Source organism: Mastigoproctus giganteus, chromosome 6, assembly GCF_048544385.1.
Source record: "Mastigoproctus giganteus isolate SK-2022 chromosome 6, ASM4854438v1, whole genome shotgun sequence".
Classification (NCBI taxonomy): Eukaryota; Metazoa; Arthropoda; class Arachnida; order Uropygi; family Thelyphonidae; genus Mastigoproctus; species Mastigoproctus giganteus.
Genome location: NC_143580.1, coordinates 93302147 through 93315424, shown reverse-complemented (window position 1 = coordinate 93315424; position 13278 = coordinate 93302147). Strand labels below are relative to the sequence as shown.

The following is a 13278-nucleotide window of genomic DNA, read 5'->3' as shown; positions in this document are numbered from 1 at the left end:
GTTGCGAACACCAATCTTTGACTTGGGGAGAGGCATATCTGGTTGTTTCGAAGAGTTGAGTAGTGTTGAAGAGTTTATTGCCTCATCAGTGCTTGAAGTGTCAAGAGACATATTTTGGCCATGCAAGGCAACTGATAAAGTTGTTTGTGGTAATTGACTACTTTTTGGTGTCAAGATGGCTTTTTGACAAAGCTGTTCGTAGTTGCAGGCGCATCAACTCAGGTCACATTGCGCCGTATATAAATTGCGTGTGTTCTGTTGTCGAGTTAATGTTTGCTGGAGAAAAAACCGGAGTTTCTGAGGGAAAAGGAAAAGGTACCCTCGTCTGAGACCGAATAATTCAGCTACTTTGTGAAAAAGGTTCATAAAAATTCCTCGCGTCATTGGCGGGATTCTAACTAAGGTCTTTACTCAAAAGGACATAAGCTAGTTCTATCTTATTTCATGAGGTGCAATCTTGAATACTTTCACCTTGATCATTAAAACGAAATGGCTTCATTTTCCAATTTTAGCTGTTGTTGTTGTTATTTGGTTTTAAGGAGCATTAGCAACTAAGGCCATATTGCTCCGGGATATGCGGTGGTCATTCCCTGACCTTTCCGCATCCTCCGTATTTGGTGGTGACGGGCTCGAACCCCGGTCTACTCAAGAAGCGTGTGCTACGCACTGCTGCTCCTTCCCACCTGGCTACGGAGGCGCCTCCAATTTTAGCAGAAGAACAGTAAATTCATTACCGTTGGGCTGAGTTGCTTGATATTCTTCTCATGTATGAAGTTTTGGGGCAGGTCTGTTAGTTTACCAGCTTTGGTTCCACGTGGAATGACTGAAAGCGTTTGGCAAACGTCAACACCACAGATACTATTATTCATTTGTTACTATGTCAAAGGTCTTGCAAAGAAAGTAAGATCAAGAGCCACTGTGTTTGTGCAATATCGCGCACTCAACGCAGACAATGAGCTGGCGCGTCTCAGAGGCATTTGATTTATCAGTGCCCTGGAAATGTTGCAAGTTGGCATTTCCTCTACTTGCTGGATTAAAGGCAACTTGAAAACTGGGTGAGTTTCTCTTCCTGCTGTTAGCAGTGTAGAAGTCAAATGTCATGATGACGGTACTGCAAAAATATATTTCGAAAAATCTTGTTTGAAGTACACTAATTTAACGCTTTCTTTCTTTTACCTTGGCAAATTTGCAGCATCAGTCTTAGAAGTTGCTGAAATGAAATATCTCGGTCGAAATATCATTTGAGCAAGAAATCCAATTAACGCTTTCTTTCACTTAATCTATGGCCCTTTTATTGGCATTTATTAATATCTCAAATTTTCAGAACAAATTCATTGTTTAAAAGACATCTAAACTGTTTAATTTACTGAGAAAATAAGTCCCGAATTCATTTTTAACACGGATATTAACATCGCAAAATTTCCAAGCAAATTAAAGCTTACCTTCACTTTATCTTTTACTTCGCGAGTTGGTAAACTCGCATTAAAGATTTCTCTTTCGTTTAATGGGCCTAATTAGAAACTTTTATCGTCCAATAGAAAGAACTTAATTGGCTTAAAAAATAACACCAAAGTGCACATCCCAAGGGAAACCTATAGAAACCATAATTTTTGCACATGCAAAAATTATGGTTTCTATACAATTTTTTTTAAAAAAAACAAGCTTCTAATAATGCGACTAGCAATGAATCCAAATCTGCCTCTCTGAGCTACAAATGTTTTTCTTATATATATACTGTATATATATATATATATATATATATATATATATATATATATATATATATATATATATATATATATTTCTTCTTCTTTTTTTTTTTTTTTTTTGAAGGATTTCTTAACGAGATGGTGGCAGAAATTTCCAAATCCAAAAATGCTCTTAATTTGCCTTTACTAAAAATTTAAGCGACTCGCTTGAGAGAGACGCGACTCATCTGTCTAGAGCAGGGATTTAAATGGCAGGGAAATATTGTACATCGATAAAGATGGGGTTCAACTTTTCCGATCATTTTCATAAACATTCCTCATTAAATTCTGCGAAATGTGTTTTTCCCAATAATCAAATATCACATGATTAAATGTGCAACAGCTTTTACTGCGAAGGTTTGGTATTTTTGTAACGAAAGAAGTCCAAGTATGAATTTTCAGGCATGCGAAATGGCAACCACATTTTAATGCTGAAAATTCATAGCAAACACTCGGAAAACAGCAACCCCAAAGAAATCATACACCTAGAGGAAGAGAATTAAAAACGGTAGATGAAGAAACGAATTGAAGGATTACGTCTCAGGAATATATGAAATTCTCTGTGAAGTGCAGACGCGCTACAATGGGGGCTCAACATTGCATTGTCCAGTCGATATTTTATCGAGCAACTACTTGCAAAAATAGGGAGATTATAGTTTCACCAGATAACATAATCAGGAGATCGCACTTACAATTCGGTTCCAATTATGGAAAACAAACCCAAAAAAAGACAATGAGATTCTCGAGAGGATCTGAATATGTGTATCCCTACTAGTGAGATTAGCTGAACAGCATCCATATAGGGGGGGGGGGGGCTCGAATATGTGGGTACAGAACTTAATAACTAGGTGGGAGTCAGGTGGAAGTTTATAAGGCTCTTAGGACTGACGTAGACGAGTGGTTAGAAGCGAAAGTTCAGCACACGCTCTTTGGGTGGACCATCGTTCAAGTTCGTGACTGCTAAATACGATTAACGATTGTATTCATGATTTATTTTAAACTACTTTGACCTGGGGGCCGTGCCGGAGTATAAACAAGAATAGTAAATGAATGAGGGTGAAATTTTAACTTAATGAAGTGAAGTTATAACCAGAGGGTTTAAATTTAATCAGAGAGGTGAGTTAGACTGTATTGTAGGAAATATTAGTTTAGTTCGCTGGTTGCTAATCGTTGGAATAAATTGTTTCCATGTATAATTGAGAACGACAGCTTGGAGAAATTCAATTTAGTGACCTTTTGCACCTTAAGGGGAAAACAAACAAGTAGCGTTTTTGTTTTATTTTATTTATTTATTTTTTGGAGAAGTACCCTCCGGCTTCCTTGAACCATATAGACATTGTTAAATATAAAATATTATTTTATTATAAAAGCAGAAACTGTGCTGAAATAGTTTATTTTTTATAATCTGTTGCATATATAAAATTTATCACGGCGTGCGAGTCACGAGATAATTTCAATCTTTTAAACGAGGCCAGGCGAACTGCATCTGCCAAAGTATATTATAAAACAACAGTGTCTTTAGTTTCAGAATTGAAAGTAATGACTTCCACATACACGTATACTCCTTAATTATAAATGAAGCTTGCCTCCTATTGTGAGCTCTGATGTTGCCTGAGAAGACTGTAAATCACTATAGACGAAACACTGGTACATTCCTTCATCTTCTCTTCTCGCTTGACGTATCCGGAGAACGTTGGGCAAGGGAAAAGAGAGCCTGGAATTGGGCGATAAAAATTTCATATCTTTCTTCCACACAACTGCTCCCACCGGCCTGCCGATAATCGTACAGTTGAAAGTAACAAATTTTCCAACTTCGGCCTCTACCTCCTGTGGAGTGATGACAACGCTGAGTGGAACTAAAATAGAGTCAAAAAGAAATTTATTTTTGAAGAATTTTGTTACTGTAATACAGCAAATTCAATAATACAGTTTCTATGCGATTAAAATACACACTTACTAAACCTGGTCGCAAAATATGAAGGTTTTGTATTTTAAACTACTACTACGTTATGAAAGTGTGATACTCATTCAAGCAGATATATTCTAAAGGGCGCTTTTTCATTATTTTTTCGTCACTATCGAGTTTAATTATTTTGTAAAGAAATTTTGATGACGATTTCTTTTATATATTTTTTATTATTTTCGTTGTCAACTGAAAAATATTTCAGCCTGGATATTATGCTATCTGGAGTAGACACAATATATACAGTCTGAATTTCTGAAGAAAAACTGCCTTTTTTTTCGTCTCGTGTCATGAATTTCACAGATGGAGAATTTCGTTGTGGGTTCTCAGATTTCGCGTGATAATATTTTTCTGCTATTTCTTGCGCAGAAAACTTCCTATCTTAACATCATCACGCGAAAAGCTTTACTTTTTGCAAACTGTATTGTAACGTAATATTTAGGCTATTTAAAAATAAATAACCTCAGTTGAAACAGCAAATATGCTAATGAAAGGTTACTATGGGTGATATAAAACTAAATATAAGAAAAACGAAGAGCGTTTTGAAAATACCTTAAAAGTTCTCCAATAATGTGACATACGTGGATTATTTTTCATCTGGTGAGGATGAGAATGATGGTGGCTGCCAATCATTCATGTCACTAATGAACTTTAAAGCAGGTGATGCATAATGACAGCCAATATGATGAGCAACGTATGTCATTTCTCGATACTGGCTGGTGCAGTGACATCGGGCCGAACTCATCTCCTACAAAGCATCAGGATGAACCACGACTGCCCAATCCCCCAGCTCAGAGAACAACGCTAGTTGATCGCATTACAGGCAGAAAAACGAAAGAGCGGAATCTTATTTATGATTAGTAGTTGGACAAACTACATAACATGTTCCTGTAGTAGCAGGAATTGAAAAAAATGATGCCAAATATGCATGGATGAAAGAGAAAAACAAACCGTTTCTGTCGTTCCTCGATGCTCTGAATACACTGCTCTTAAGAAAGATGTGAAATACAGATATTATTCCCTCGAAAAGAAAGATCTTCAACAATTTAAGATACAAAAATTTGCAAGGTGAGAAAGAGGGTTTTTTTTCGGCGAAACAAAACGGATGATATCCAAGAACTTTTTATATGGTCCTCACAGCTGTAACTCATCGAGTAATTACGTTGTTTTAATTGTATGACCTAAACTCTGATGTTTCCAGCTCTATTGGAAACCCGTGCTAAATGTTTTCAAATATCCAGATAGACAACTTAGCTTGGAGACTACAAAAGTAACTTCTCCATAAGAAATAATCCCATTGTTTAGGTCATACAATTAAAACAGATATACAGATATCTGTATATCTGTATATCTGTTTCAGACCTTCAGAGGTTTAAATATTAATGAAACAGCTGAGTAAGTCGCAAGAAAGAATTACTTTGGGTTCATCTGAAGGTCTGCACAACTTTTGGAGTGTAAAATGAGAAATATATTCAGTTGTAAGCTGAAAAGACTGGGGAAGAGTTTGGGCCACCTTAGATCAGCAGAGATCAAACTGATAAAGGCAACATTGTGAAGAGTACCCCATCTATAGGAAGTTTTGTTATTCGCCATTATGATCGACTGAGTATGGGCAAACCTCTGTAAACCTCTCACAGAGACTGTTAGAGGTTTACAGAGTAATAGGCATTTAAAGAAGGCTGCAATTTTCAAGAGGCGATGTGCATTAAAGAAAGTCGAGAATCTGTGATCACAACGATAATTCTCAAAGACTTATCAAGAAATGGCAGTGACAGACCTCAGAAAAGATGACTAAAATTAAAGTAGGCCCCATACGCGAATTAAAATAATCAACCCATGCATACAAAACTATGCTACAATAGATATAGCTACATGAAAAAGTTGTATCTCATTGAAAGTATCCTAGAGAACCTACCGCCACTTCATCCACTACCTCCGTTCCAATACGTGGTCGTCACCTGCCTGAAATTACACCTAACTACCCGGTCGGTCGCTTCAAATTTCTTTATTAGTTTTCGAAGTCCCACTGACAATGTCAAAGGTCCTTTACGCAAACCTTTAGGTTTCCGATATTCACGTAGTGCTGCATTAGAATGGGCCTATAAACGAGTACGAATACGAGTAGAATAAGCCTTTAAAAGGTCGTGGGAAGTTTTAAAAATCAGTACAATGATTGAAATCGCTTCGGTAAGTGAAAATTCCTTATCCAATTTTTGTGAATAAATATTAATTTTGTCGTTACACGCGTATTGTCATTATTTGTTATGAAACATCAATCAACCTTACTCTTCCAGCTACATCAAAAGGCAAAATATAATAAGCCCTCGATTTTAAGGACAAATAGGTAGAAGGGAATGTCCGTTAAATCGAATTTTTTTTTTTTTAGACTACTTTTTATTACACATAATTTACAACTGAAACAGTTATGTATGTATATGTTAAATGTATATATTAAATATGTTAATCTATGTATATGTATGTTTATTACAATAATTACACGCATATTGTCATTATTTGTTATGAAAATTAATCAACTTTACTCTTCCAGCTACATCAAAAGGCAAAATACAAAAAGCCAAAACTGAATAAAAGGCAAAGCAAAATACAATAATGAATAATATTAAGTAATTGCATATCGGTTTTTTTTTTTTTTTTTTTTTTTTTTTTGATTTGGTAGTTGTTGGCGCATCGGCTTCTGTGGCCATATTGCACCTCCCAAGGTTTTTGCAGTACTTTGATCCAAGCCCGAGGCGAGAATCGAACCCGCGACCTTTGGGTTGCCGGGCAGGTACTTTACCCACTCGGCTAGCCCGGTCGGCTTGCATATCGTGCCAAATTCTCTTGAAGAGCCGGTCTTCCAGCCAGATGACTGTTGTGTAAAACTTTTATTTATCTGAAGAAAGGTATTCAGAATCGTAGTTAAGAAGTCGTCCTGATAAACCATCAGGCCAGGAACTGTTCCAAATACGTCCAGCTAAAATCACTTCAGCGCAATGTACACAAACACAGTTGAGCGCTGTTTTACAAACGATTTATAAACTCCTTCTTTGAGATTAATACTGTCAACTGTTGAAACACTTCTATCAATATCAGCGAAAACTCCGTAAATCATGCGGTGTCGGCGCTGCACTTGCGAAGTTTCTGTCAAAAATAACGAACCTGAGTTAATTGTTGGAACATCACTGTCTATGCTCTGTTATTTGGAAGCTGTGCAATACCAGTGGAACTCGTTCTGAAGGAACAATTGTTTTAATGTTACGAGATAAAGATCATTGCATTTAACGCTACGAAGATAGGAATTGTGCCTGTTCATAATTCAAGTATTACTTTTCAGACTTGACTCCTTGTAGTTATTTAAAGTTGGTTTTTCACTCAATTTCTCACAGATGTGGGAAAGACACACAGTAGAGCAATTTTTCTAACAGCTTTAATTGCTGGGCGACACTCAGATGCGTATGCTTCTCTTATCACCTGTTTTCTTAGGGGCATGATGGCACACTCTAAGTGAGGTAATAACAAAGAAGCAGAGCATATGCCAGCACTTAACGATATGATAGCGAGCTTACAGGACTGTGACGTTGCCCGTGATTCATGACAACTCATAATACACTATGGTTCCAGTCATATTTTTCGTCCGTTAAATACGAATTCCGTTAATCTGAGGGCTCAATGTAATATTATTATTAATAATATTAAGTAATTGTATATCATGCCAAGTAATTATCTTGAAGTGTCAGTCTTCCAGCCAGGTATGACTGCCGTGTTGGCTTGGTGCCTGTACAGATAAAGCAAGAAACTGTTATAAACTACTTTTATAATATCTGAATGCATATACATATGCAAAACTAAGTGCCTACGCTTATATGACCACCGGTATGCGGTTGAGTGCAACAGTTCCACTGCCTCTAAGTGGGGAAATGGATATCGCATATCCTTGAGGTTCGCACTGGGGTCTACTAGTATCTCCCAGTTTCCTTACTGTTTTGAGCTTCTCTCTATTGCTAGATCGTGATGCATATTACCTTGGATGTATTTTCTTGTGCACACTTTTATTGGTAGTGGTGTTATAAGTATAAGATGTCCACTCTGTTTCAAGGCTTAGTAAGGTTGAAGACGCAATCCAGCAACGCCCTTAAAATACTTCAAATAAATTTATTAGAGCGGAAAAGTAACTAGCAATCCCACAGTTTTATTATTATATTCTTAGCACTGTGTATTTATACATATAATAATATTCAAAAGTAATTAAGAAACGAAATGCTGTTTTGAGCATACTATTAACAAGACAATAATGGGACAAAATATATAATTAAATTCATCGAATTTCAAGCTGTTCAGCTCTTTTCGCATGAGAAATTCTTGTATAAATTAAGCACACAACTTTAAAATAATAAAACGTGGAACTCAAACTTGGAAGTGGAATTTACAAAGAAATATGTAAGTGACACAATATCGATGGATGATGACCCTTAACAGAATATGAGAGAAGTGTTTATGGATTTGACATCGTCTTATCTTCCCGATGAATGCTGAAATCTAAGTTACTTCACGAATTTAAAGCAGATATTAAAAACAAAAGAGAAGCAAGTAATTTGTCTTGAAGACATTACGAAGAAGCTAATGAAATTTGTAAGTGACCGAAATAAGATAAACAAAAAATTTAATTTACTTTCAGTTGATGAGAGTAGCAGACTGTGGACTTCAGTTCAACTACTTTCCACTTCAGAGCTGTTCAAAACTATGTATTCATTGAAGCATAATTAAAATTATATCGAAGAAAACTATTCTCCAAATGTTCAGCCAAATGGAATTAAATTTTACTTGCTTCCATTTCTCAGACTTTCTTTAGAAAATTAAGAATTTCATAATTATTTTTATTGCCATAGTAGCTATCCGTAAGACAATAAACCTGGACACCATTTTTGTTGAAGGTCTCCTTTTGTACAAGTCCTCTTTTTTACAAAATGTTTTTAAGCAGGAATACGTAACTGCTACAGTTCTAATCGTGAGTTATCCTCAAATATTATTTCTAATATAAATACAAATTATTAAATATCGTTATTCATAAAAAATTAAAAGTAATTCTATGCTTAAAACCATTCCGTATTAAAGGTTATTCAGGTAATATATTTTTTGTGGGGAGAATAAGGTGGTTAAGATTCTCCTGCGATATATGGAATTGAATTGTGTCGTATGTGTTTTCATAGCTGTTATGGATTTACTGCATTGGTTTGCAATCCTTGAGTGGCATACAAAACTCATCTAAAGTTAGTAGCAATTTAACCGTTCTTTATATACTTATTTCTGCCATCTTCTAAATTTATGTTACCACTTTATAACTATCCTTTAAAACAGTAGAATTTTAAATGTGGATAATGGAAAGTACAGTTCAATTCCATTGTCATATCTATGGCGTTTCCATTATTGAAGATTTTAAAGTATAATAATGGCATATGGAGTGCATATTTTAACGATAGCTTCAAAGGTGAAGTAAAAGTTAGTAAACAGCTTGAGGTTCAATTCCATACCAATAAGGGGATTTATCTGAAACCATTCATAATCGAGTGTGCCCTTTATACAGAATATATTACTCTCGATAAATTCTTTTAAATCTAGTCTGCTCAGTTTGCAGCCGGGGAAAGTAACTTCTTTTAATTGCTTTCAAACTACTCGATGATTTTGGAACAGACTGGTGGTGAACGGTTATTTTCCGCCTACAGCAGATGTAGGAAAACGTGACCGACCAGTTTAATTGTGGATATGCATGAATTTTTGCTTAAATTATCTTAATAACGTGAGCACAAACAATTTAATGTGGCCTTAAAATTAATGTCAGATTATTAATTTTAGCTGAATTACTGAAAGGTTATTCAACTAGGTGTAACTTGTATCTGCAGCACACTTCCAAAGCACAGAATCCGAAACTAAGCAGGAAGGCACGTATGAAACACTGTCCTGTCGCATATGAATTATGTTTCACGCTAGATCATTTGAAGTCGAAATGGGAACATGTCGCTTTGAATGCCTAAACTAACTGTTGAAAAACTTATCACGTTCTACAGCACCCATCGTTAATTTTGACGACATGCCTGCACAGAAACCGACATTTGCGATTTAATGGAAGAATTTTGTTATCGCCTTTTCAACGCCTATCCCAAATTTCCTGGGCCATATTCATATTTAATAAGGTTTCTATAGTACACGTTAGAAGTCAGTGTTTTCCAATTCGATCAGTTCTCAGATAATGAATATTATTACAGCTTACTTCTTTTGGATTTAATCCTAAATAATACTAATACTGTATACGCACAGAAATCGCTCATTATATTCTTCTCTAAGTTAGAAATATTGTTTTATAAATAAAAAAAAAAAGAATAAAAATATCATTTACCATGCTATCACGCTAAAACTTATCCCCTTGAGACTTGATAAAGCAGGTACAGTAATTTTGTCGTTGTTGAGGAATCTACTTATGGGATGGAAGCACAGAATACCAGTTGAGAGACAACATTTCTTAATTCAGTTCGGGAACTTTTTGATCACTCTTCATATATGACACATGCATCTTTCATTATTGCTCTGTCTTCAAGTATGTGTTTTCTGATGACACGTAGCTCAGAAAAGGGTTGTTTCGCTTCCTAATCACTCTTTTTTTTTTTTTTTTTTTGGTAGTTATTGGCGCATCGGCTTCTGTGGCCATAGCGCACCTCCCAAGGTTTTTTTGCAGTACTTTGATCCAAGCCCGAGGCGGGATTCGAACCCGCGACCTTTGGGTTACCAGGCAGGCGCTTTACCCACCCGGCTAGCCCGGTCGGCTCCTAATCACTCGATTCCTTTACACATCATGAGTAGTCATGATGTGTAATTCACTGTAATTTACAAGGTTTTGATTATAGCAACATCGCCACGTTCATGATTTCTCTATTATTAGTAATATTTCAGGCGCTGTAACTCCTCAAAACTACACGAGCGAGGGCATAATCAATACAGGCGTTTGAGCTAATCGTGATTCGAGACTTTGTGAGTGATAAATTCGGCGATGTTCTTGTATTCTCTCTATCTTGTGAATTCTACTGGCCTTATTTGGCCGTTAAGAAATATAAACACAGAATAACTTTATTTATTTATTTTATTATCTTAATTTTTTTGTTTAAACTGGAGCGTGACCCTAGGGCATCGCATGTTTGCGCTTACAGTCTAATAAAATTAAATTTAAAGAAAATTTGGGAGCTTAAAGAGTTTTGTCATTCCTATTCGCCATCTTGAACTAAGATGGTCAATACTCTAAAGCACCTTGCAGCACTCATTTAGAACTCTTATACTGTATTTAACATCCGACGCGAAAACCAAATTTACAGTGTTGGAAAAAAAAAAAAATTGTACAGTACCTGATGAAATGTTTATTTTTATCTGAAACAAATTCTGTATTAAAAATAACGAGAATGAGAGAAATGGAAAGCAGATTCCATTACTCCTAACTCAGAATATCTCGTTTTTCTGCCTTTGAGAAAAATTATTTTTCTGCATTTCTAAATAAAAAAGGTGGGTGGAGCATTAAAATAAACCTTTTGCTATACAGATATCGATTGTCTAGTCTAATCCAATCTACTCGTGTTAAAAGAACTTCAAAATGTAGAATTTCTTTCAAGTTTGAAGGCGCACGTCTGTTATCAGAGCATCATCATGAACAAAGTATGCCTTATTGGTAGATAACAAAAGATGAACGAGAGTCATCGTTTTTATCTGCTAGTTTAATCAAAATTTCCACTAATTCATCAATAATATTGTCTGCTGATTGGTTATTAAACTAATTATTCCGTAATTCATCAATGATTTGGACAAGTGAAAAAATATAATAATGCAAAAAAAAAAAATAATAATAAAATAAAATAAGTGCAGATACTGTACAAAATAGTGAGATTTCAAACGTGGGCATCTTTATTTGCCCTACCATACTAAACAAAATGTTACAATGGTGAGTGACAAATTCCCTTCACGGCAGTAAATGCCAGAGGATTATTAGCCCAAGTTATGTTAATATGTCAGTCATAACAGTTGCTCATCAAACGGTTAAATACACAAAATGCCTCCAAAAATATATCAAATAATATGGCGCAATCGAAACGTATTTTGAAACTGAATGCAATTTCTAGCTCAACGAAAAGTCGGTGCTTGAACACAAAAAGTTTGCTTTTCCTTCTAGATTTATTATAAGCGAGAAGACGGATCATATCGATTTAACTCTTTATTCGTCTCTCTCTCTCTCTCTCTCTCTCTCTCTCTCTCTCTCTCTTTTTTTTTTTTTTTTTTGCATAATTTAACAGCTAAGCTAAAGCTTGCCAAAAATGATTGCTAATTATAACTGATATTAAATCATAATTGGTGTTCGTACACATGAGGTTCGTACAGTAATTTATCCGTGTCATGGAGAATGGCTGAATTATGACAGCACTGCAGTGGAAGCCCTCAACGCTGAACTGCACGTAAACCAAACTGTATTCATTTTGCTAATATCACGTGTTCAAACGGTCTCTTTTCTAAAGCTCGTGCATGTATGCGCTCCGCAGATTATATTAAAGCTTGCAAAAGTGTAATTGCCGCGTAAAGGAACGTACATGCTGACAACTCACGAGATCTGGAGACGTTGAGAGAAGCATCAAAAACACCACACTGGTGGTAAAGAGAATAACATTGCATTGCCCTCGATGAATATGCGTAAACGAGCTGAACTGTGAAGCCTTCAACATCTACAGCTCCTTGGAATGTTGCTTAGTCGCACGTTGGTAATAAACGCTTGTTTTCATCCTTCCAGTTTCCAAGAAATAAATTTTAGAAAATACAGCTGAAAGAATTCTCAGATCACTTCGTATACGTGGTGATTATAGACAGAAGAGTATTTATAAAATGATACCTTATAAAGAAAAGAATAATTAAAAATCAGGGGAAATTAGGTTTTCTTTTACGGCGAAAAATTAATTTCACTTTTTAAATAATTAATTTTAATCCACATTTTTATTAAGCATCTAGATTTATGAAGAACCTAAAAATACTAAAACTAGAAAACCCAGCCCGACACGTAGACAAATTTGCTTATACGGTATGTAACTAATAAAGTCCTAGCTCTGTTGAGCAAAAACAAAAATTGCCAATGAGTGGACATAGGAAAAGCCTTTTGCTGATAGCCTTTCGGGGAAACTGCTAAGTTACACACAGCCGACAATTTGGAATTTATTTCATTGCGCATACAATGTTAGGTTTAGCTCAAAGTGCTGACTCAAAATGTGTACGTTTTAACCCAATCGACGCTCTGCACGATCAGTAAATACCACATTTTATTGTGAAGGGCGAGTTCAAACGTTGTTGATCCACTGGTAAGCATATATTCAATGCAATCCTCTCAAAACAGGGCAATTCCTCGCATATGGAACAAATACTCCATCAGACCATTACAGAAAACGCCCACAGCGCCCAAGCACTTCAGGCCTATGTAATCGGCTTCAACTATACTCAAAATACTGGAAAAAGCAATTCTACTTGTGTTGACAAAGCATCTCCTTCCACTGAAGC

The 13278-nt window shown here is 35.7% G+C and overlaps 1 protein-coding gene across 2 annotated transcripts in view; it reads right to left on the bottom strand.

Annotated features, from left to right (window-relative positions):
* Nucleotides 1–13278, bottom strand: part of LOC150084464 (cell adhesion molecule Dscam1-like) — a 616978-nt gene that overhangs the window by 299764 nt on the left and 303936 nt on the right. For both annotated transcript variants that reach the window (XM_090376089.1, XM_090376090.1), the window contains exon 6: nucleotides 3335–3604. In XM_090376089.1, the coding sequence (XP_090232215.1) occupies nucleotides 3335–3604 (270 nt within the window). The remainder of the gene's footprint in view (nucleotides 1–3334; nucleotides 3605–13278) is intronic.